Raw genomic sequence first — 27,015 nt, forward strand, 5'->3', positions numbered from 1 at the left:
AAAAATGCACCAAAATTTGCATCAGCGTTATTTCAGTGTTTTGATGGCAAAATAGAATGGGGTTTGTTTTTTTACAGAACTTTATGTGCATGAATAAATAGAGAGAGAAGCACAGTGAAAAAAAACGCTGAAAAAACGCACAAAAATGCAGCAAAAACGCAGCAAAACCTGCGTTTTTGTCGCAGCTGATTTCCTGCCAGAGATCAGTTTTGCAGCAGATTTGTGACAAAAAAAAAACCAACATGTGTGAACATAGCCTTAGTATGGGTGAAATTTGCAGCAAAAACGCTGAAATATGTGTATGAGACTTCAAGATTCTCATTCACTTTGCTGGTATCAGGAATCCCTTGAGGTTTTGTGACAAATCTGCACTGAAAAAACTCAGCAGAAACGCAATGTGTGCACACAGCCTAAGGTTGTACGTTTTATAGCTGTCTGTTCTGTAGTTATCTGTTCATAAACTGGGTATACACAGAAAGTGCTCTATTCAATATTGCATTTGTGCCTTTTTTTAATCTAGTTTATGGTGTTTTTCACCTATTTCTAATTTGTACCTTATTCTTCTTTTAAGGTCTATTTTCTATGCGTTTGCATTTTTTTTATGTTCACCATTGTAGATGCACATCTAGATTTTTTTCCTGCAAATTTTGCGACATGTAAAGAACAACATGTAACTTTTTGCGTAAAATATATGAATTGCGTGCCCCATTTTGAAGAGCTTAGATAAGGAGAATTTGCAGATAATCTGTGCTGCTGTTATCGCATATAATAGATCCATGTCCAGACAGAAAGTATTTGTCGTTTTTCTTTATTCAGTCAACACGTTTTGAAGTGCTACAGACTTCTTCATGATGACAAGAAAACCTGATACCAGCAGCGCAGATTGTCCGCAAATTCTCCTTATCTGTGTTTTCCCCGTCTGATGACCCGTTGGACCTGCAGCAGCTGGAATTCAGGCGTCATCTGGAATACTGCGTCCAGTTCTGGGCACCACATTTTAAAAAAGACATTGAAAAACTGAATCAAGTTCAGAGAAGAGCTACCGGGATGGTGAGCGGACTGCGAACTATGTCCTACGAGGAACGGTTAAAGGATCTGGAATGTTTAGCTTGCAAAAAAGAAGATTGAGAGGAGACTTAATAGCTGTCTACAAATATCTGAAGGGCTGTCACACTGTAGAGGGAGAAGATACAGATTAGATATTAGAAAAAACTTTTTGACAGTGAGAGTGATCAATGAGTGGAACAGGCGGCCACGAGAGGTGGTGAGTTCTCCTTCAATGGAAGTCTTCAAACAGAGGCTGGACAGATATCTGTCTGAGATGGTTTAGTGAATCCTTCATTGAGCAGGGGGTTGGACACGATGAATCTGGAGGACCCTTCCAACTCTAACATTCTAGACTTTTATGATTTATAAGTCATGGAAATGTTCTTCCTCGGATAAAACTATATTAAGCTATTTTTTTCCTCCTAGTTTTTTCCTATTTTGAAAAGATTGACGCAAAAGATGTTAACAAATACCACAAGACAAAAAGGAAAAGTGATTAAACCCCCTCTCCCATAAATGAAGAATTGGGCTCAATATGTCAACAATGGTCATGTAAGACACAATTGTCACTTTCAGTGAAAACACATTGGAGATGTTCGGGGGGCGAAGCATCAGGCACATTGGATTTCTACACCCATAGAGTACCAGTGGTTTTCAAGTATACCAATTGGTTTTAGCAGTTTCACAATCTGTTTTACATAACATAATGTCAGTATGAGTTCCATACCACAAAATAATACAGAGCATTTCATCACATTCGTGAGATATGGCCTTGATCTCATCAAAATACACACTGAGACGCTTAGTATCTGAGCCTCCATGATGTAAACCATACAGAAGCTCCTTGTATTCTTCACAGCCATATCTGTACTTTTTCGATCAATACAATGTGTATGAAATGTAGGAAAAGAAAAAAAAAAACGAGGACAAAACAGAACATATTCTAACATTTACTGTACCTCTAACAACATCCTGAACTTCATAGAAGCTGACTCATGATGTTTTTGCTTCTATGTAAAATATAGAGTTTACTACTGTAGATATATTGATAGTGAATAGCAATAGTCCTATAGATAATACTACAGTGTCACATACTGTATAGTTAACTATGGGCAGATGGGTTTATTACCTGCGGTGCCCTTCTCTCCCTTTTCACCCTTTCTTCCATCTCTCCCATCTCTTCCAGGAAGGCCAATGCGTCCATGTGGCCCAACTAATCCATTAGCTCCAGGGTTTCCTGGGGGTCCGGGCAATCCTGGGATGCTACAGATGTACCGTATATTCTGGTTTTCTCCCTTAAGTCTATTACTTGCTGGCTGTCCACTGACACATAGTGCAAAGCTTGTAACGCATAGCAAAATAATCATCATCGACTCTGCAAGAAAATAACATTCATAATGGAAATATTCCTAAATAATAACACAACAATGATATCAAATGATCATACACACAGAGTATTTCATGCATTGTTATACTATTTGCTATCTTATTTATCCCTAATCCCTCTTTTGGTATCTCTGTGATCACTGTGTTTGCTAATCATGTTCTGTGACATCACTGTGTTTATTATCTCTGTACTGTGACATCACTGTGCTTATTATCCCTGTACTGTGACATCACTGTGTTTATTATCCCTGTTCTGTGATATCACTGTGATTATTATCACAGTACTGTGACATCACTGTATGTATTATCCCTGTACTGTGAAATCACTGTGTTTATTATCTCTGTACTGTGATATCACTGTGTGTATTATCCCTGTACTGTGACATCACTGTATTTATTATCCCTGTATTGTGACATCACTGTGTTTATTATCCCTGTACTGTAACATCACTGTGCTTAATATCCCTGTACTGTGACATCACTGTGCTTATTATCCCTGTACTGTGACATCACTATGCTTATTAACCCTGTACTGTGACATCACTGTATTTATTATCTCTGTACTGTGACATCACTGTGTTTATTATCCCTGTACTGTAACATCACTTTGCTTATTATCCCTGAACTGTGACATCACTGTGCTTATTATCCCTGTACTGTGACATCACTGTGTTTATTATCCCTGTTCCGTGACATCACTGTGCTTATTATCCCTGTACTGTGACATCACTGTGTTTATTATCCCTGTACTGTGACATCACTGTGTTTATTATCTCTGTACTGTGACATAACTGTGTGTATTATCCCTGTCTGTGACATCACTGTATTTATTATCCCTGTATTGTGACATCACTGTGTTTATTATCCCTGTACTGTAACATCACTGTGCTTAATATCCCTGTACTGTGACATCACTGTGCTTATTATCCCTGTACTGTGACATCACTATGCTTATTAACCCTGTACTGTGACATCACTGTATGTATTATCTCTGTACTGTGACATCACTGTGTTTATTATCCCTGTACTGTAACATCACTTTGCTTATTATCCCTGAACTGTGACATCACTGTGCTTATTATCCCTGTACTGTGACATCACTTTGTGTATTATCCCAGTACTGTGACATCACTGTGTGTATTATCCCTGTATTGTGACATCACTGTGCTTATAATCCCTGTACTGTGACATCACTGTGCTTATTATCTCTGTACTGTGACATCACTGTGTTTATTATCCCTGTACTGTGACATCACTGTGATTATTATCACTGTACTGTGACATCACTGTGTGTATTATCTCAGTACTGTGACATCACTGTGATTATTATCTCTGTACTGTGACATCACTGTGTTTATTATCCCTGTACTGTGACATCACTGTGTTTATTATCTCTGTACTGTGACATCACTGTGTATTATCCCTGTACTGTAACATCACTGTGCTGATTATCCCTGTACTGTGACATCACTGTATTTATTATCCCTATACTGTGACATCACTGTGTTTATTATCCCTGTACTGTAACATCAATGTGCTTATTATCCCTGTACTGTAACATCAATGTGCTTATTATCCCTGTACTGTAACATCAATGTGCTTATTATCCCTGTACTGTGACATCACAGTGTGTATTATCCCTGTACTGTGACATCACTGTGTTCATTATCTCTGTACTGTGACATCACTGTGTGTATTATCCCTGGACTGTGACATCACTGTATGTATTATCTCTGTACTGTGACATCACTGTGTTCATTATCCCTGTACTGTAACATCACTGTGCTTATTATCCCTGTACTGTGACATCACTGTACTTATTATTCCTGTACTGTGACATCACTGTGCTTATTATCCCTGTACGGTGACATCACTGTGCTTATTATCCTTGTAATGTGACATCACTGTGCTTATTATCCCTGTACTGTGACATCATTGTATTTATTATCCCTGTACTGTGACATCACTGTGCTGTGACATCACTGTGCTTATTATCCCTGTACTGTGACATCACTGCATTTATTATCCCTGTACTGTGACATCAATGTGTGTATTATCCCTGTACTGTGACATCACTGTGCTTATTATCCCTGTACTGTGACATCACTGTGCTTTTTATCCCTGTACTGTGACATCACTGTATTTATTATCCCTGTACTGTGACATCGCTGTGCTTATTATCCCTGTACTGTGACATCACTGTGTTTTTAATCTCTGTCCTGTGACATCACTGTGTGTATTATCCCTGTACTGTGACATAACTGTATTTATTATCCCTGTACTGTGACATCACTGTGCTTATTATCCCTGTACTGTGACATCAATGTGCTTATTATTTCTGTACTGTGACATCACTCTGCTTATTATTTCTGTACTGTGGCATCACTGTGCTTTTTATCCCTGTACTGTGACATCACTGTGTGTATTATCCCTGTACTGTGACATCACTGTGTGTATTATCCCTGTACTGTGACATCACTGTGTGTATTATCCCTGTACTGTGACATCACTGTGCTTATTATCCCAGTACTGTGACATCACTGTGCGTATTATCTCTGTACTGTGACATCACTGTGTGTACTATCCCTGCACTGTGACATCACTGTGCTTATTATCCCTGTATTGTGACATCACTGTGCTTATTATCCCTGTACTGTGACATCACTGTGTGTATTATCCCTGTACTGTGACATCACTGTGTGTATTATCCCTGTACTGTGACATCACTGTGTTTTTAATCTCTGTCCTGTGACATCACTGTGTGTATTATCCCTGTACTGTGACATAACTGTATTTATTATCCCTGTACTGTGACATCACTGTGCTTATTATCCCTGTACTGTGACATCAATGTGCTTATTATTTCTGTACTGTGGCATCACTGTGCTTTTTATCCCTGTACTGTGACATCACTGTGCTTATTATCCCTGTACTGTGACATCACTGTATTTATTATCCCTGTACTGTGACATCACTGTGCTTTTTATCCTTGTACTGTGACATCACTGTGCTTATTATCCCTGTACTGTGACATCACTGTGCTTATTATCCCTGTACTGTGACATCACTGTGTGTATTATCCCTGTACTGTGACATCACTGTGCTTATTATCCCTGTACTGTGACATCACTGTGCTTATTATCCCTGTACTGTGACATCACTGTATTTATTATCCCTGTACTGTGACGTCACTGTGCTTATTATCCCTGTAGTGTGACGTCACTGTGTGTATTATCCCTGTATTGTGACATCACTGTGCTTATTATCCCTGTACTGTGACATCACTGTGCTTATTATCCCTGTACTGTGACATAACTGTGCTTATTATTCCTGTACTGTGACATCACTGTGTGTATTTTCTCTCTACTGTGACATCACTGTGCTTATTATCCCTGTAGTGTGACATCACTGTGTGTATTATCCCTGTACTGTGACATCACTGTGTTCATAATCAGTGTACTGTGACATCACTGTGTTTATTATCTCTGTACTGTGATATCGCTGTGTGTATTATCCCTGTACTGTGACATCACTGTATTTATTATCCCTGTACTGTGACATCACTGTGCTTATTATCCCTGTACTGTGACATCACTGTGCTTATTATCCCTTTACTGTGACATCACTGTGCTTATTATCCCTGTACTGTGACATCACTGTGCTTATTATCCCTGTACTGTGACATCACTGTGTTTATTATCCCTGTACTGTGACATCACTGTGTGTATTATCTCTGTACTGTGACATCACTGTGTGTATTATCCCTATACTGTGACATTACTGTATTTATTATCCCTGTACTGTGACATCACTGTGTGTATTATCCCTGTACTGTGACATCACTGTGCTTATTATCCCTGTACTGTGACATCACTGTTATTATTATCCCTGTACTGTGACATCACTGTGCTTATTATCCCTGTACTGTGACATCACTGCATTTATTATCCCTGTACTGTGACATCACTGTGTGCATTATCCCTGTACTGTGACATCACTGTGTGTATTATTCCTGTACTGTGACATCACTGTGTTTATTATCTCTGTACTGTGACGTCAATGTGTGTACTATCCCTAAACTGTGACATCACTGTATTTATTATCCCTGTACTGTGACATCACTGTGCTTATTATCCCTGTATTGTGACATCACTGTGCTTATTATTTCTGTACTGTGACATCACTGTGCTTATTATCCCTGTACTGTGACACCACTGTATTTATTATCCCTGTACTGTGACATTGCTGTGCTTATTATCCCTGTACTGTGACACCACTGTATTATCCCTGTACTGTGACATTGCTGTGCTTATTAACCCTGTACTGTGACATCATTTATTATCCCTGTACTATGACATCACTGTGTATATTATCCCTGTACTGTGACATCACTGTGTGGATTATCCCTGTACTGTGACATCACTGTGCTTATTATCCCTGCACTGTGACATCACTGTGCGTTTTATCTCTGTACTGTGACATCACTGTGTGTACTATCCCTGCACTGTGACATCACTGTGCTTATTATCACTGTACTGTGACATCACTGTGTGTATTATCCCTGTAATGTGACATCACTGTGTGTATTATCCCTGTACTGTGACATCACTGTGTGTATTATCCCTGTACTGTCACATCACTGTGTTTATAATCTCTATACTGTGACATCACTGTGTGTATTATCCTTGTACTGTGACATCACTGTATTTATTATCCCTGTACTGTGACATCACTGTGCTTTTTATCCCTGTATTGTGACATCACTGTGCTTATTATTTTTGTACAGTGACATCACTGTGCTTATTATTTCTGCACTGTGACATCACTGCATTTATCATCCCTGTACTGTGACATCACTGTGTGTATTATCCCTGTACTGTGACATCACTGTGCTTATTATCCCTGTACTGTGACATCACTGTGCATTTTATCTCTGTACTGTGACATCACTGTGTGTACTATCCCTGCACTGTGACACCACTGTGCTTATTATCCCTGTACTGTGACATCACTGTGTGTATTATCCCTGTACTGTGACATCACTGTGTGTATTATCCCTGTACTGTGACATCACTGTGTTTATAATCTCTGTACTGTGACATCACTGTGTGTATTATCCCTGTACTGTGACATCACTGTTTTTATTATCCCTGTACTGTGACATCACTGTGCTTATTATCCCTGTACTGTGACATCACTGTTATTATTATCCCTGTACTGTGACATCACTGTGCTTATTATCCCTGTACTGTGACATCACTGTGTGTATTATCCCTGTACTGTGACATCACTGTGCTTATTATCCATGTACTGTGACATCACTGTGTGCATTATCCCTGTACTGTGAGATCACTGTGTGCATTATCCCTGTACTGTGACATCACTGTGTGTATTATTCTTGTACTGTGACATCACTGTGTTTATAATCTCTGTACTGTGACATCACTGTGTATACTATCCCTGTACTGTGACATCACTGTATTTATTATCCCTTTACTGTGACATCACTGTGCTTATTAACCCTTGTATGGCAGCGCTAGTCATTATACTGGGGGTTACTCGCTGCACCGGGTCAATCAAGGCACATAAGCAATGTCTTTACGCTTTTCTCACAATGTTGCAGTTTATTACATCATAAGCCACAGTTCATCGGGTCCAACTTCGTGGCACGCCGACACACATATCTACAATATTCATGAGACAAGTGGCACACAGGCCCACTTGCTCCAGGTTACAGCCTACGGCAAGGTAATAAATAGTGTTGAGCCACCCCCGTAGTGTTCGAGTTCGGTTCGGTTCGTCGAACACCCGTGTGTTCGCCGAACTGTTCGTCGAACTGTTCGTCGAACACCTTCGAACACCGTTAAAACCAATGGCAGGCAAAGAAAAACACATAGAAACACATAGAAAACACCTTCAAAGGTGTCCAAAAGCTGACAAACTGCTCAGAAGACCCAACTAACACATGGAAAAGTGACAAGTACATATAGTCATGCGAAAAGAAAAGAGGTGGAGGAGTAAAAGGAGGGGAAGACACAGATATAGGCATGTCATGCCCTTCTAAAATCCAAAAAGTGAGAAGCCGACACGGCCAGTCCGTTCCTGCCCGTGCCACCTCTGTGTCGCCGGGTTTGTGCCAGAGCCGCGGTGGACCCTGACGGCCAGCCCCCCTATCCCAATACTGGTGCCTGTCCGCCGGTGGGTCGAGGCCCCCCACGGTGGGGGGGGAGTAACATCTCCAGAAGAAAGACCATCTTCCAGCCAAACTAAGATGTCGACTTCTTTTCGTGGACAATGTGATACGATCCCATTCTTATGGACACGCCCATCGCTACAAATTCTAAATGAGGCACAAAAACAGCAGGTGCTTCAACGGATATCAAGTGCTCCTTCAAGTGGGCTCTCCATCACCTCAATTTCAACATCACAAATACTCCAGTCCTCAGAGGTGTCACCCCAATCGCACTTGCTTCCTCACAGCTCCCAAGTCTCCAGCTGCCCGTCTGAGTATGGGGTAGCACAGATGGTTGAGTCTGCACAGCTGTTTACTCATACTATAGCCTGGGAAACGGAGGTCTGCTCCAGAGCTTCTGTTAATCCAGATGAGGAAATGATCTGATCTGATGCCCAGAATCTTTATAAGTCGGATCCAGGACCAGATGAAGAAGGTTCTGAGCATAATGTAGACCCTTGTTCCCAAACTGTAACTCCTGTTGGTGGAGACAATGATGAAGACGATGATGAGACTCAAATACCTGATTGGAGCGACAACTTGACTTTTCGGTCAGGGCAGGAAGAGGTTGGCTCTGAGGACGACGGGTGTGATAACACACAGGGTGATGATGACGAGGTTGGAGATCCCACTTACTGTCAACCCACAGTCAGCCAGTCGATGAGGTCAGCAGAGGAGGTGGAGGAGGATGTGACTAGCCCTGGGGATGGGGATGACTCGGTACCCGGGCATTTGCCTGGCCTTGGGGATGTCGCGGTGGTCGGCTCCCTGGCCCGTACCCTGGGGTCTCTCTTTAAAAGGGTGGATAATTGTTAATTTTATAAGAGTTCATGACGCCACCTGTGGTATCTGGTGACAAGCACCAGCGCTGCAGCAGTCCACTGAGGCCGGTGATAAGGCAGCTCGATGGTATAGCTCCCCACAGGTGGAGCTAGGTCTCAGGGCAGCGTATGCAGGGGGAATGCAGGACAGGCGAGACCCAGCTGGGTCAGAGCAAGAACGGGAACGGACACGGTAGTCACTTCAGTACCTTTTACTGGTGGAAATTCAGGCACATCCCGGAGCACTGTAGGGTGAAGGGTGCATATCAGGATCCTCCCCAATGAGCGGGTGTAGGGCCTCCTGTTTCTTGCCTCTGCGTAGTAAGTTTCTGACCTGCCTGGAGCTAGGCCTAACTTTGTCTCTGTCCTGCGCTGGCTGACCTTGTGGTAGGGCCTTCTCTTCGGAGTTCACGCTCCCAGTATGCGGGGCCTAAGCGTCTCCTGGCTCTGTTACATATCAGCACCTTAGCGATCCTGGGACTTGTAGTTCTCCAGGGATTCCGGTTATGCCTTACTGGGTCATAGAGATACCGGTAAGCTCGGATCCTGTGTCCGGTAAATGCTTCGGGGTGAGCTGGTTAAGCTCCTCTGCCCCTTATGTACTAACTCGCCACTCGCCTTCGGCCTACTCGGGCCCTCACTAGGCTATACACACTAACGGCAGCTTGCCGCGCTTCACTGATCTTACGGCGCCGGCACACCTTAAGCTCTATCTGGGCTCCCTGAATCTAGCAAGCAGGAGCCTCGTGCTCCACTGCTGAACTATTAACTGCGTTCTCTAGACTAGACTGAGCTCCACTGCAGACTGACCTCTCTTAGGCTTCTCTACTGCAGGAACCCTTCAGAGGAACTGAACTGCCTAGCTCCACCTTCCCTATTTATATCCCTAACGGGCTCCCTCTGCTGGTCTGAGGTGGAAGGTGGAGATGTGTGAATGTTTATGGGGGCCTCTTGTGGAGGATTCCATCAATGCACTCTTCTAGGATCTGTGATACCAAGCGCAGCGGGGCATCACAGATGCTATTGACGACGAGGTTAGGTTGCGCCTTCCTGAACAGAGACGGAGTACTGGAAGCACGTCAACAACTGCATCCTCAACCACAACTCTGCCTCTGACCACAAGTCGTAGTGGCTCTTCAGGTCACATGGGCTCTAAGCCTTGCATAGCCTGGGCATTTATTCAGATCGATAAGGATGACCCAACTCGTGTTATCTGTAATATTTGTCAGCAAAAGCTAAGTAGAGGCCAAAAAATCCATAGTTTGAGTACTTCATGCATGTACCGTCACATGGATATGAAGCATAAGTTGCAGTGGGAAGCTCACTGTGCTACAATGCGGCCTAGCCGGCTGGGCCAACCACCGTCTGCCCCATCTTGTGCATCCGCAGCCTCTTCATCATCTGTGACTGGGGGGACAGCAGTCACACATGTTTTTGGACGCAGACCTGCCACCTCTTTACCCGCAACAGCCAGTGTGATTGGCAGGTCGTCAGTTCATTGGGAAGTGGAAACACCTGCTAGTGTTGAGCGCTCTCCGACATCGAGAGCACCACCTTTGGATCAAGGCAACCTAACATGTCCGCCTGCATCTTCCTCACAGACCGGCAGTTTGCCGGGGACACCCTACTCAACACCGTCTAAGCACAACAGCCAGCCCTCGGTCCCTCAGATGTGGAAAAGTAAAAGACCATTTCCTCCTAGCCATGAGAAAGCTAAGAGGTTGAATTTCACCATCTGCAAGCTGTTGGCTACAGAAATGCTGCCTTTCCACCTGGAGGACACAGAGGATTTTCAAGACCTTATGTCCGTCACAGTGCCCCAGTACCAGATGCCCAGTCGGCACTACTTCTCAAAGAAAGGTGTGTCTGCGCTCCACTAGCATGTCGCACACAACATCACCACTTCTTTGAGAAACTCTGTGTGTGACAGGGTGCACTTCACCACAGACACTTGGACGAGAAGGCATGGACAGGGGCGTTACATGTCGCTGACTGGGCACTGGGTAACTATGGTGACAGCAGGACAAGGGGCTGCTGTCCAAGTCTTGCCGTCCCCACGAGTTGTGCGTCAATCCTCTTTATCTCGAAGTTCCTCCACTGCTTCTGCCTCCTCAACCTCCTCTCGGTCCTCCACCTGCACCCAAAGCCTGTCTGGTAATGCCACCTGCTTTCTAACTGCGCAGAAGGAATCCTGCACACCTCCTTACTATGCTGGCAGCAGGGCTCAACGGCATCAGTGTTTACTTTGAAATGTCTGGGAAATGTGAGTCACACAGCTGAGGAGTTGTGGTCAGCTCTGGAGACCCAGTTTCATGAAAGGTTGTCTCCACTGGACCTGCAACCAGGGAAGGCCATGTGCGACAATGCTGCAAACCTGGGTGCGGCACTTCGCCGGGGCAATGTCACACACGTGCCTTGTATGGCTCACGTGTTGAACCTGGTTGTCCAGCAATTTTTAGCCCACTATCCCGGACTAGATGGCCTTCTGCAGAGGGCACGGTCGCTGTGTGCTCACTTCCGCCGTTCGCATCCCGCAGTTCAATGACTTACATCTCTACAGAAGTCGTTGGGCCTGCCAGTTCACCGGCTGAAATGCGATGTGCCGACACGGTGGAATTCAACTCTGCACATGTTGCAGCGACTGTGGCAGCACCGACAAGCCCTGGTGCAATACGTTCTGACGTATAGCCTGGGCCAACGAGATCCAGAGGTGGGGTAAATTACGCTGCAGGAGTGGTCTCAGATCAGGGACCTATGAAGTTGACGCGCCCCCTGGGCCATGGGGTACCCTGAGCCGGGCCGGTAGACGATGGGGGTTGTAGTCACTGTGGCGGTGACCCAGTCCGTGACCCAGGGCGGTCAATCCAAGGGTAATTTGTATATATGGATTTTATAATGTCTGACTACGCCACCTGTGGAGTGCGGCCAAAGGGGCCGTCGCTGCGGAACAGTCCTCTGAAGCTGGTGGTTTTGCAGCAACGGTATTATTACTCACCACAGGAAGAGTGTAGCTTCAGGGCAGTGTGGGTGGATGATGGTGGTTGTAGTGCAGGGAGTCAGTAATGAACACAGAGTCCGTGTGATGCCGTCTCAAGATATTACTCACAGTTGTTGTAGTCCAGATTACAGGTACCAGAGCAATCTCCCCCGTCGTGCTGTGCATACTCAGTGAGTGGCTCAGTCCACCCCCAGATAGCTCTGGAGTACTTAGCAGGACCCCCTTCTGTGTGTCCTTTCTCTGGCCTTCTCCCTGCACCTCACACCCAGTGACACTTCTATCTGGTATCCTCGGGCCTTGGCGGGTGACGTGTGTTCCGTCCCCTGGGTCCTATGTGGCTACCTTCTTAGTGAGACTGGTGTGGACTTTGGCCTGCAGTACATGAAATGCAGCAGCCTCCGGTTTCTAGTTGAGCCTTGCTGTTTCTCCGCTAGTTGAGGGACCGGTTCCCCTTATCTGGCCTGACCCCTCTACCTCCTGGTAGCAGCGGGAGTACGGGTGGCCTTCTGCACGGCCCGTAGCCGTAGGGTCCCTTCGGTTCCTGGAGCCTTCCAGCTCCCACTCCTCTCTTCTCTCCTTCAGTCCTGGGCCTCCCAGGCTAGGCCCGCCTCCGGAGCAGAACTCATGCCTAGTCTCTGCTCCTGTCACTTTTCCTCCTCTGTCTGGCTTGCTCTTTCTAAGATGGCTTCCTATTTATACTCTCCTTGTCATGTGCTCCCCTAAGCTGCTCCCCTAAGCACCCACTACATAGGACCCTCAAACCAGCTAGGGACCTGGGACTGTGCTCTCCCTTAGGAGCAATCTCGCCCTACCCCCACTGCGGGTATGTGTTGGATGCAGGAGTCAGGGTCCCGAGCCATACGCCTTCCTTACCTGAGGGTGAGATACCACACCTCTGGGTGAGATGCAGTAACTCTGTGGCTACTGAACCCTCAGGGGCGCCACACACCCTTCTGCACAGTTTTGAAATGGCGACGAAGATGTTTAGTGCTGACGACGATGCCATTATCAGCATGACTATTCCGGTGATTTACATGCTGGAGCACACATTAAACAGAATTCAGAGTCAGGTGGTGGGACAAGAGGAGGTGGAGGAAGTAGAGGAGGAGTCGTATGCGGAAGGGATAACATCTCCAAGGTCCAGACGGTTGGCAGCACCAAGGCGGCAGGCATGGGAGGGTGGGGGAGAGGGATTAACCAGGGCGCATGGTAGCAGCCAAACTGTTGAGGAAGGTGCAGGAGCCGAGGAAGAAGTGGAGGACGAACTGGCGATGGGCATGGAAGACTCATCAGATGAGGGAGACCTTGATCACATTTCTGTTGTGCGAGGTTGGAGGGAGAGGGCAGAGGAAGGAAGCATGATTCTTACCTCGCTACCAACACAACAAGGACTTGGTACTTCTGGATGCGCAAGACACATGAGTGCCTTCTTGCTGCACTACCTGCAACATGACCCCCGGATTATCAGAATTCGAAGTAATCCCGACTACTGGGTTGCCACACTCTTAGATCCCCGGTACAAAAGTATATTTGCCGAAATAATTCCTGCCATAAAAAGGTATTGACGAATGCAGGAGTATCTGCAGACGCTGTTGCAGAATCTTACATGTGCTTTTCCACAAAACACCAGTGGTGCACGTAGTGAATCTCACAGTTCTAACTTGCCAACGGTGGGACTGTCGAGTCTTCATCACTCAAACAGTAACAGTAACACAGTATCTGCTGGTAACAGCAATTTTGTGGAATCGTTTCACCACTTTTTTAGACCATCCTTTGCAAGGCCACAGGAGACAAGAAGTCTGACACATAGTCAATGCCTAGAGAGGATGGTACAGGAGAATCTCCAGGTGAACATCGAAGCCATGACTGTGTCACTGGACCCTTGCTCATTTTGGCATTTTGGTATTCCAATCTGGAATAATCGCCGGAGCTCGCCACTCACGCCTTGGAGATCTTGTCATGCCATGCAGCCAGCGTTCTCTCTGAACGTGTGTTCAGCGCTGCTGGTGGTGTGCTGACAGATAAGCGCACGCGGCTGTCCACTGAGAATGTAGACAGACTCACGTTCATAAAGATGAACAAATCATGGATTCGCAAGGACATTTCTACCCCTCTGTCATCCTTGGGAGACTAAAAGCTTGGGGATTTGGTAAAATCACCTCACCAACCGTTTTAAGCAACAGTGGGGCAATTGATGCCACTTAACCCTAGAACGCATGACCATAAAAATCTACACTTTCACATACCTGGGGCCCTTTAGGCCCGTGTGCAAATAACATGGAATAACTCAAACTCAAATGACAAACAACTATATACATGAAGAATACCTAGAGTTTCAAAATTCTAACTAAAGTAATCTTGCAGAAAATAGAAAACAATTAACTGGGCGGGCCTGCAAGGCCACAGGTATGCGTTCTAGGGTTAAGTGGTGTCTGTGCCACAATTTTGGGAGTCCCCTTGCTGTGTCTTACGTGACGTTGGCATCGTCAATTCCAGGTGGGTTGGGTCGCACCTCCCCCCTTTTAACTGTAAGAAACTACATACACTATGGCTTGGGGTATCACAGATGGTTGAGTCTGAAGAGCTGTTTACTCAGAGGTCTGCTCCAAATCTTCAGTGTCTGCTAGTCAGCGTAGAATTTTTAACTGCATCTAGCCTAGGCAATACTTTGGGCGTAGTAGCCCAGCTGCGAAGCAAGCTGCACCGCCTGTGTATCTAATAAGAATTTTTAAATGAATCTAGCCTAGGCAGACTGTGGGGACCCCCAACCAAACCCAGACGCTCAGCCCCCCTACCGCCCCCCTTTCATGGACAATACAATAATGTAACTCTTACAACTGGATGGGTGAGGATCGGTCACAGCTTTATTAACTCTTTATACTCATTCCATTAGAAAGGCATTTTATTTCTAAAATAATTCAGCTTGTTGCAGCATGCCCTGGGTCCCCACTCCGGCAAGTTGGCCAACAAGTGTAACTCTCCAACATGTCCTATTTCCAGGCCACGGAGGATCCAGCGTACTCGTATGCAGGACTCTGACCCCCACCCATCACTCTTAACGCTTGTTCCACTCCGTCCTGGAGTCCTGACAGGAATATGTCCAGTCCAATATCTATTAAGTGAACACCGTCGGGCCGTATGAGGCCTGCTTTATCTCCTTCCAGTTGTCGGTGTCGTATCACTACACCGCCTCTGTCTCTTCTAAATTTTGCCATCCGAATATTTATTACCCGCCTTGTCCATTCGATGGCCGTGATGTCTCGCGCACCTTGCCATACCGCTATCGGCACAATCTCTGACCATACTATAGCTAATTTTGTGAAAAATTCTCTGAAGCGCTCAGTGTCTAGTTTCATTATTGCCATTAGTTATGCGCTCTTGTGATGACCTAGGTTGTTTCCCCCGGCCTGTATAACTAAGATGACCTGACCTCTTGCCTCTCTCCCTACCTTGATTACCTCCATTAGTACCTGTGGCCATAGCAGGCCTCTAATACCTCTCCAGTTGAAATATGTGTTATGACACTCTAATTTCCTCCCGCCTGGGCGGACTTTCGCCCTTTTTGTGCCCAATATATATACGAGTGGCCTATCACTCACACTGTTGGCTTAGCGTCACCTGTAAAAGAAACAAACCACGTTAGGATAACAAGTCCGGTCTTATGTATCTCGCCAAACACGTGGATCGCCATCTCCCTATCCTCTGAACTTCCGTTTCTGACAGTCCTGCTCTTGCTGCTTCCGTGGCCGCACCTATGCGGAATGAGTGTGTCCCGTAATCTTTGGGGTGGTTCCCTGCCGATGTTATGCATTTATTAAATATAGCTTGGAACAGGTATCTTGATAATGGCGTTCCATCAATGTGTGATAGGAAGAAATTACTTTGTGATCTGATGGTTAGATATGTTTTTACTATTGTTACCCGACTCAGTGTACCGTTTGTGGGTTGTAGAAGTACCCAAGTACCCCTGCCCGCTGGAACCGTTTTCGATTGGTGTATGCGTAGACGTATTGCATTATTGGCTATGACTACGTCCTGGTGTAATAAGCCTCCACTGGTGGTAATTTTGGATTGAGGGACTAATTCGCTTATACATAGCGCCCCGAAGAAGGCGATCACAAATGCAGTAGACATTAGTGTTGCTTCAAATTGTGAGTGTCATGTTAATGGTGTTAGGGATATGATGTGAGAAATCAGTTTTAGTGACACGGGACGGGACGTCTACATTCCTGACTTGGCTGACCCCTTTTCCACCCTATTATGGATTGTCTGATGATGAATCTTTGTCACATCTCCCCAATTCAGTAGTTGGAAGTGAAATGCTACTCCGGTCAGACACCGCTGCGCTGACGCTCCTGATATGCCCCTCATCATTAGCTGGTGGAGAAATTCTATGGTGACTTGTGATCTGGCTTGTTCACATTGGTCAACCCGTCTGCCTGCTACTAGCCGTGTCCACTCTTCCCATGGCTTACCGTATGCTTGCCACGTTGACGGGGCAACTGACGCTCTGATTAATGGCATCAACTATTCGCCATTAGATCCCATAGGGAGGGTGGGCAACTGTTGCCCGATGGGTGGGCGTTGTGGAAGAGCTCTGTGAAAATCTGCCAATTGAATTGTTATAAAGCGTTAGCAGCAGCTTTATACCCCTCAGCATAGTGGCTAGCGCGGACCCATACATTGTGTTTTAGGCACAGGAATGCTAACCTGCGTAGTAGGCCTAGCACTGGGAGAGACGATGATGCCATCTTATTAATGCAGTGCGCCAGGCTGGTGTTTTGTGTTATGAAGCGTATATTTTTGTTAGCCAGGCGCGCGCCCCATATTTCTATTGCTACCACTATTGGGAAAAATTATTTTCAGGGCTAGATGCAGCTAAAAATTATTATTAATTTCAAAGCTGGTGGAGCTTGGTATAGATGGCCTAATACAATGAGTCCCACACACTGCTAGAAGCCCAAATATTTTTTCAGAGCTAGATGCAGATAAAAATTATTTTTAATTTGCAACCTGATGGAGGTCAGTATAGATGAACTAATAGACCCAGTCCCACACACTGCTAGAAGCCCAAATATTTTTTCAGAGCTAGATGCAGAAAAAAATTATATTCAATTTGCAGCCTGATGGAGGTCAGTATAGATGGACTAATAGAACAAGTCCCACTCACTGCTAGAAGCCCAAATATTTTTTCAGAGCTAGATGCAGAAAAAAATGATATTCAATTTGCAACCTGATGGAGGTCAGTATAGATGGACTAATAGACCAAGTCCCACACACTGCTAGAAGCCCAAATATTTTTTCAGAGCTAGATGCAGATAAAAATTATTTTTAATTTGCAACCTGATGGAGGTCAGTGTAGATGGACTAATAGACCAAGTCCCACACACTGCTAGAAGCCCAAATATTTTTTCAGAAGTAGATGCAGAAAAAAATTATATTCAATTTGCAACCTGATGGAGGTCAGTATAGATGGACTAATAGAACAAGTCCCACACACTGCTAGAAGCCCAAATTTTTTTTCTGAGGTAGATGCAGAAAAAATGATATTCAGTTTGCAACCTGATGGAGGTCAGTATAGATGGACTAATAGAACAAGTCCCACACACAGCTAGAAGCCCAAATATTTTTTCAGAGCTAGATGCAGATAAAAATTATTTTTAATTTGCAACCTGATGGAGATCAGTATAGATGGACTAATAGACCAAGTCCCACACACTGCTAGAAGCCCAAACATTTTTTCAGAAGTAGATGCAGAAAAAAATGATATTCAATTTGCAACCTGATGGAGGTCAGTATAGATGGACTGATAGAACAAGTCCCACACACTGCTAGAAGGCCAAATATTTTTTCAGAGGTAGATGCAGATAAAAATTATTTTTAATTTGCAGCCTGATGGAGGTCAGTATAGATGGACTAATAGAGAAAGTCCCACACACTGCTAGAAGGCCAAATATTTTTTCAGAGCTAGATGCAGACAAAAAATATTTTTAATTTGCAACCTGATGGAGGTCAGTATAGATGGACTAATACAGAAAGTCCCACACACTGCTAGAAGGCCAAATATTTTTTCAGAGCTAGATGCAGATAAAAATTATTTTTAATTTGCAACCTGATGGAGGTCAGTGTAGATGGACTAATAGACCAAGTCCCACACACTGCTAGAAGCCCAAATATTTTTTCAGAAGTAGATGCAGAAAAAAATTATATTCAATTTGCAACCTGATGGAGGTCAGTATAGATGGACTAATAGAACAAGTCCCACACACTGCTAGAAGCCCAAATTTTTTTTCTGAGGTAGATGCAGAAAAAAATGATATTCAGTTTGCAACCTGATGGAGGTCAGTATAGATGGACTAATAGAACAAGTCCCACAGACAGCTAGAAGCCCAAATATTTTTTCAGAGCTAGATGCAGATAAAAATTATTTTTAATTTGCAACCTGATGGAGATCAGTATAGATGGACTAATAGACCAAGTCCCACACACTGCTAGAAGCCCAAACATTTTTTCAGAAGTAGATGCAGAAAAAATGATATTCAATTTGCAACCTGATGGAGGTCAGTATAGATGGACTAATAGAACAAGTCCCACACACAGCTAGAAGCCCAAATATTTTTTCAGAGCTAGATGCAGAATAAAATTATATTGAATTTGCAACCTGGTGTAGGTTAGTATAGATGGACTAATAGAACAAGTCCCACACACTGCTAGAAGCCCAAATATTTTTTCAGAGCTAGATGCAGAAAAAAATTATATTCAATTTGCAACCTGATGGAGATCAGTATAGATGGACTAATAGACCAAGTCCCACACACTGCTAGAAGCCCAAACATTTTTTCAGAAGTAGATGCAGAAAAAAATGATATTCAATTTGCAACCTGATGGAGGTCAGTATAGATGGACTAATAGAACAAGTCCCACACACTGCTAGAAGGCCAAATATTTTTTCAGAGGTAGATGCAGATAAAAATTATTTTTAATTTGCAGCCTGATGGAGGTCAGTATAGATGGACTAATAGAGAAAGTCCCACACACTGCTAGAAGGCCAAATATTTTTTCAGAGCTAGATGCAGACAAAAAATTATTTTTAATTTGCAACCTGATGGAGGTCAGTATAGATGGACTAATAGAGAAAGTCCCACACACTGCTAGAAGGCCAAATATTTTTTCAGAGCTAGATGCAGATATAAATTATTTTTAATTTGCAACCTGATGGAGGTCAGTATAGATGGACTAATATAGAAAGTCCCACACACTGCTAGAAGGCCAAATATTTTTTCAGAGCTAGATGCAGAAAAAAATTATATTCAGTTTGCAACCTGATGGAGGTCAGTATAGATGGACTAATAGAACAAGTCCCACACACAGCTAGAAGGCCAAATATTTTTTCAGAGGTAGATGCAGATAAAAATTATTTTTAATTTGCAGCCTGATGGAGGTCAGTATAGATGGACTAATAGAGAAAGTCCCACACACTGCTAGAAGGCCAAATATTTTTTCAGAGCTAGATGCAGACAAAAAATTATTTTGAATTTGCAACGTGATGGAGGTCAGTATATATGGACTAATAGAGCAAGTCCCACACACTGCTAGAAGGCCAAATATTTTTTCAGAGCTAGATGCAGAAAAAAATTATATTCAGTTTGCAACCTGATGGAGGTCAGTATAGATGGACTAATAGAACAAGTCCCACACACTGCTAGAAGCTCAAATATTTTTTCAGAGCTAGATGCAGAAAAAAATTATATTCAATTTGCAACCTGATGGAGGTCAGTATAGATGGACTAATAGAATGATGCTATGCCCAAAAGATTTTACTTCACTAGGTGCAGTAAAAAAATTGGTATTCTATACACAGGTGGTATGTCTTGCAACACAGATAGGCTACTCCACTGACTAACACACTCTGCAATAGGCCAAAAAGGATTAGCTTTGCTAGATTCAGCCAAATGCTGTGAAAAAAACTTGCACAGCACTGGCACAGACCTGCCTGGCAAAAACTGATAGGAACTGATGTAACCTAGTCCTGAAAAGGACTGCAATTACAATTAGTCTTTACTCCCACAATCTATCTATTTAAGAGCACAGACCTGCCTGATAAAAGTCGTAGGAAATGCTGTAACCTAGTCCTTAAAAGGACTGCAATCACAACTATTCCCTACTCCCAAGCTATCTGTAGATTTGTGCGAAAATTGGCTTGAAATTAACAAGGTATAGCGCACACAGCAACAGCGGTGCCGTCTAACACGCAGCTGCAGCAGTGAGAAAATGGTGGCGACAGGGAAAATGGCTGGGTCTTATAGGGCAAGGACATGTGACATACACTGCCAATGACACATGCCCTTGCTTGTGTGAAAAAAAGCACTTCGCTCCGTGTGTGCGCTGCTGATAGGCTGACAGATTGCACCTCCCCACTGTAAATGCGGGAAAGAGAAAAAAAAATGGAGTTCTTCATTATTCCTGCAGAAATTCATCCCCTGCCCCTCCCCCCACCCCGCTGTACACTCAAACTGCGTATTAACATTAATTTTCATCATTACTGAGAAAAAATCCAGTTATGATTTTGGTGCACGAACAGTTATCGAACATAACCTCGAACAGCCAAATTTTTCTCAAATCGTTCGTGTTCGCCGAACGGCTCGAACACCGCCCAAAACAGCTCGAATTTGAGATTGGCGAACAGTTCGAGTAGAACAACGCTCATCTCTAGTAATAAATTATCAATGTCCATAACACAGTCCATGTAACAAAGTGTATTACCTTTGCCGGGTTTTAGCTGCTACAGTCCGTTTATTCCACCACCACTGTGGCTTTGCGGCTTTCCCAGGTGAGGGTCTCTAGCCGTCGTCCCCTTGTAGGCTACTGGTATGTCTTCCACACTTGACATCCAGCCTGTGTACAGACCTTTACTGTGCATACAGGACCTGTGTGATGTCACAGTCATGTGACCAGTCACCTGAGGGGAAAGGTATATGGTCAGGTAAAACACATCCTAGACCATTACCGTAATGCAAGCACGTTGCTGCATTACATATCCCCCCCTCTGTTCAAACTTCTGGGGTTGAACACATAATATACACAATCAGCTCATATCCCACAGCTCATACCGAGTCCATGTACTTGTCAATTGCGCTGTTCAGCCCCTGGAATATTAGTCAGTGACATTAGCCCATTCTTTAGGGACCTACCATTTGTCACTGTTACTGACTTCGTCGGGTCACCTTTCCGGGTCGTAACCTTGTCAGAGCTCCCCCGCTCCCAGCGGTCAGTTGTAACCTTGTCAGGTCTCCCCCGCTCCCAGCGGTCAGTCATAATCTTGTCAGACCTCCCCCGCTCCCAGCGGTCAGTTATACAGCGGTGTGACTCACATGCCCTGGTATCTAAGGTCCGGTTCGACTCCGTACTGTCCCGTCCTCTATGGGGTCGTTTGTATGGGCTGCTCAAACCTGAGTTACTGGAGGTCTCACTACCTCTAAACCCACGCCCACTACTCTCAGGACATCTTGAAAGGTCCCTAACTCCAGCTGTAGCTGTTCTGGTATTTAGGGGGCCCTTTCTCTGTCGGGTCTCACTATTTCTAGACGGCTTCCATCTTCTGCTGCTCAGATGATGCTGTCTATCTACTCGCAGTCTAGCGAGATTCAATTGTTCTACCTCCTGCAGGTAGATCACTCAGTACTCAATCAGCATGCGTATATATTCTAGGCTTTCTTTTGTTCCTACTGCGGAGAAGGACACCATGCAGTCTTCGTCTGGTATCCAGTCCTGATGATCACGTGGACTGCTTACTTTCACCACACCAGACTTCTTGACCATCATCTGCATGGCTCGACCGCTTCTCCCAATGAGCTTTCTCACCAGAACATGAGGCACCCGGATGACCTCTTCACGCATACTGTGAGCTTTCCTCATCAGCTCCAGTTGTCTAACGGCTTGTTCCGTCTTCAACCGGAGAAACCTCTTCGTGCGAATACATCGCCAATGCATATCACTTAGGATCGCCACACTCTTCACTGTGACTTCGGTCATGGACAGAACCACCAGCTGTTTAGCTTCGGAGGTCAAGTACACCTTACAGGCTCCCACAGCCTTCTTAAACTCTTCATGCACGGACTCACGGGTGCATTCTTTCCTCAAATCCTCGGGTACATCTATGAGGCATTTGTACCAAGACGTTTCGGACTCACCAGTAGTTTTCAGACGACCAACCAGCTCAGGGTTCAGGGACAACTGACTTTCAGCTTCTTCCCCCTGTATGCTTACCCTGAGCTGACTCACAGCTACAAATTCACGAATTTTCATCTTGACCACTTTCACTTTATATTTATCTTCTGTTACCCTGCTCTTAGCTCTCCTCAGGTCCACCTTCTCATGGTATAAGGGAGTGAGTACAACGTGTTTGCCCTTTTCCTTCTCCAAGTAGGCCTCGTTCACCGAGTGATACTTTGTCAGGCGACTTTTGAGCCCGGAAACCTCTTCCTCTAGTTCCGTCACTCGCCTCTCAGCGGCCAGTCTCTGAAGCTCTTCCTGCTTCAACTGCTCTTTTAACAGTAGAGTTCTCTCAGACCTCTCTTGCTTCAAATGGGCCTGAAGCAATTCCTTGAGCTCCCTGATCTCGGCTCTTACTTCCACTGAATCATCCAAGCTCGCATCACTCGAGGAGGTATCTGCTTCATACCTCCCCTCACCAGCGGGCAACTCCTGGCCCTGGTCTGTGGCTTCTCCGATGGACTCTTCCATCTTTTTCCGCTCAGCTTCCATGTTGCTGACTGTTTCTTTAAGGCACGTCTCCGCCCTCTGGAGAGTTTCACAGGACATCTGTAGCTCCTTCACCTGAGCTTCCAGACCTAGAGTCTTTCCACGGAGATCATCATTCTCCTCACGGGTCTCTTGCAGAGTGGTCTCAACCACTTGGTGCACTTGCTCTGCACCCGCCTTATCCTCCTCTAGTTTTTCTTTTACCTTGAGGAGATCCTCATAATCTCTCTTAAGTTGTTGCAGTTCCATACCGAACTTTTCATCACACTCCTTCTTGGAGTCACACAGCTCCTGGTTAAACTGTTTGCGCAATCGTTTTAGGTTTTGTTCACGCCCAGCAACTTCATGCTGCAGCGCCTCTTTGAGGGCAGACAGCTCTAACTGTACCAGGGAGAAGCGATCTTTCACCTCGCATAACTCATCTTCACACACCGCTTTGTCAATCTGTAATTGAAAAACCTCCTCCTTGATTTTGCGGCGGTCCTCCTTAATTCCGTAGAACATTTCCTTCCAATGGTTAATTTCCGCGTTGCTTCCCTCCATGTCTCGCTGCCAGTTCCTCATAACCTGGTATATTTTCCGCTGCTCAGACTCCAGGTTCAGCTGGTCTGAGGACACGTTCCCCAGGTTTTCACATAACTGCTGCACGTCAATCTGACACTGCGGCCTGATAGGCTCCAGCTCTTGGTCATGACTGGCCGCCTCCACTTTCAGGGCTGTCGGATCCTGATCCGTCAGTCTCAGTACCGTACCGGAGGTTGCTACTGGCAACGTCATCTCCTCTTCTACCTCTAAAGGAGGATCCACACTTGAAGCATAGGCACACAGTACTATATTCTCTTTATTTTCATTTTCAGGGAGTACTACCGGAGCAACCTTTTTGTGGCCCTTGCGCCGTCGACGACGAGAGGGGGACTCTCTCCCCTCATCCAGCCCCTCCTGACCGTACTCACTTTTTACTTTCATAGTGTCACAGTCAGCTACGGGGTCTGTGTCACTCCCTATGGTGTTGTGGACTAACAGGTCACCTCACACTTTGACGTCACCCCCTTCTACTGGAGTTACCCCGTTATCAACGGTTACATTGTCATTTCTAGGAGGTACCAACCCACAACCAGTAACAATTTCCAGTTTTCTGCAGTCCACACTCTTGTGAAAATCCGCCCCTTTTTTAGACTCTGCCCCCTTTTTAACAACCACACCGGCAGGGTAATTTTTACACAAAAAATCAGCAGTAGTCTTAGGACTCAGTTCACAACATCTCTTACCACCTCCCCGGGCACTCTGGGACAACACTGGCGCCCCCGGAGAGTCCATAGAATGGTCCACTGCCGCCATTCCATATGGTGCCCACAGCTCCTGTGGTTCCTGCACCATGTCCAGAAAAAGTTTCCCAAATACCTGCTCCGGTCCCAACCGGCCCTTCAACCGCTCAATAGCTCCAGACAGATCTGCTGCTTTGCTCACAGCCATCGCGGTACGCTGTTCACACTAGAACTTCACCGCACTCCCGGAAAAAATATTCGTGGCCCCGCCGAGCCACCGCAAACCAGGTTTGAGTGCGACGATAATCTTCGCAACCCCGCCGAGTTGCAGCCAGATGCTTTTAATTTCGTGAGCCCCGCCGAGCCACAGCAAACCAGGTTTGAGTGCGACGCCAATCTTCGCAACCCCGCCGAGTTGCAGCAAACAACCGGATTTGAGTGCGACGCCAATCTTCGCAACCCCGCCGAGTTGCAGCAAGATGCTTTATCCACACTGGTCGTCCTGTGCCGTTGCCCCTAGCAACCGGGTTGTCGTTGCCGCTAGCAACCGGGCTGCCGTTGCTCGCATTCTCGAACCAAATGTAAGGCAGCGCTAGTCATCATACTGGGGGTTACTCGCTGCACCGGGTCAATTAAGGCACATAAGCAATGTCTTTACGCTTTTCTCACAATGTTGCAGTTTATTACATCATGAGCCACAGTTCACCGGGTCCAACTCCGTCGCACACCGACACACATATCTACAATATTCATGAGACAAGTGGCACACAGGCCCACTTGCTCCAGGTTACAGCCTACGGCAAGGTAATAAATTATCAATGTCCATAACACAGTCCATGTAACAAAGTGTATTACCTTTGCCGGGTTTTAGCTGCTACAGTCCGTTTATTCCACCACCACTGTGGCTTTGCGGCTTTCCCAGGTGGGGGTCTCTAGCCGTCGTCCCCTCGTAGGCTACTGGTATGTCTTCCACACTTGACATCCAGCCTGCGCCTTTCAGGGTTCTTCACCAAGCCGGCGCTCCCTCAAAGGCCACTGACATCCATGCACAGGATCCAGGCTCGGCCTTCCAGGCTGCCAGGCTTAACTCTCGGCCTCCCTAGGCCTCTCACAAACAGTGTCCCACACACACGGAGCACAGGCCTCACGTCTCACACCGAACACACCTGTCTCAAATTACCAGGGTTTATATATCCTGTGAACACACACACAAACTGAGAGGACCTTGCTGATGTCACAGTCATGTGATCAGTCAGCTGTGTGTATAGGTCCTGTGTGCTGTCCCAGTCATGTGTACAGACCTTTACTGTGCATACAGGACCCTTGTGATGTCACAGTCATGTGACCAGTCACCTGAGGGGAAAGGTATATGGTCAGGTAAAACACATCCTAGACCATTACCGTAATGCAAGCACGTCGCTGCATTACACCCTGTATTGTGACATCACTGTGCTTATTATTTCTGTACTGTGACATCACTGTCCTTATTATTGCTGTAGTGTGACATCACTGTGCTTATTATCCTTGTACTGTGACATCACTGTGCTTATTATCCCTGTACTGTGACATCATTGTATTTATTATCACTGTACTGTGACATCACTGTGCTGTGACATCACTGTGCTTATTATCCCTGTACTGTGACATCACTGTGCTTATTATCCCTGTACTGTGACATCACTGCATTTATTATCCCTGTACTGTGACATCACTGTGTGTATTATCCCTGTCCTGTGACATCACTGTGCTTATTATCCCTGTACTGTGACATCACTGTGCTTATTATCCCTGTACTGTGACATCACTGTGTTTATTATCCCTGTACTGTGACATCACTGTGCTTTTTATCCCTGTACTGTGACATCACTGTATTTATTATCCCTGTACTGTGACATTGCTGTGCTTATTATCCCTGTACTGTGACATCACTGTGCTTATTATCCCTGTACTGTGACATCACTGCATTTATTATCCCTGTACTGTGACATCACTGTGTATATTATCCCTGTACTGTGACATCACTGTGTGGATTATCCCTGTACTGTGACATCACTGTGCTTATTATCCCTGTACTGTGACATCATTGTGCGATTTATCTCTGTACTGTGACATCCCTGTGTGTACTATCCCTGCACTGTGACATCACTGTGCTTATTATCCCTGTACTGTGACATCACTGTGTGTATTATCCCTATACTGTGACATCACTGTGTGTATTATCCCTGTACTGCGACATCACTGTGTGTATTATCCCTGTGCTGTGACATCACTGTGTATATAATCTCTGTAATGTGACATCACTGTGTGTATTATCCCTGTACTGTGACATCACTGTATTTATTATCCCTGTACTGTGACATCACTGTGCTTATTATCCCTGTATTGTGACGTCACTGTGCTTATTATTTCTGTACTGTGACATCACTGTGCTTATTATTTCTGTACTGTGACATCACTGCATTTATTATCCCTGTACTGTGACATCACGGTGTGTATTATCCCTGT

General features: G+C 45.2%; 1 protein-coding gene across 3 annotated transcripts in view; it reads right to left on the reverse strand.

The window, feature by feature from the left end:
• Positions 1-27,015, reverse strand: part of C1QTNF7 (C1q and TNF related 7) — a 292,579-nt gene that overhangs the window by 15,071 nt on the left and 250,493 nt on the right. The window contains exons 2-3 of one of the 3 annotated variants that reach the window (XM_073647341.1): positions 21,248-21,443; positions 2,177-2,422 (exon numbers count right to left, since the gene is read on the reverse strand). The exons of 1 other annotated variant lie outside the window; for it this stretch is intronic. In XM_073647341.1, coding sequence (XP_073503442.1) covers positions 2,177-2,417 — 241 coding nt within the window. In that variant the 5' untranslated portion in view covers positions 2,418-2,422; positions 21,248-21,443. The remainder of the gene's footprint in view (positions 1-2,176; positions 2,423-21,247; positions 21,444-27,015) is intronic. One more of the 3 variants, XM_073647333.1, reaches the window with a different exon arrangement.

The sequence above is a fragment of the Phyllobates terribilis genome, unplaced genomic scaffold (assembly GCF_046119375.1).
Source record: "Phyllobates terribilis strain yellow unplaced genomic scaffold, ASM4611937v1 Scaffold_1__5_contigs__length_1240528914, whole genome shotgun sequence".
Lineage (NCBI taxonomy): Eukaryota > Metazoa > Chordata > Amphibia > Anura > Dendrobatidae > Phyllobates > Phyllobates terribilis.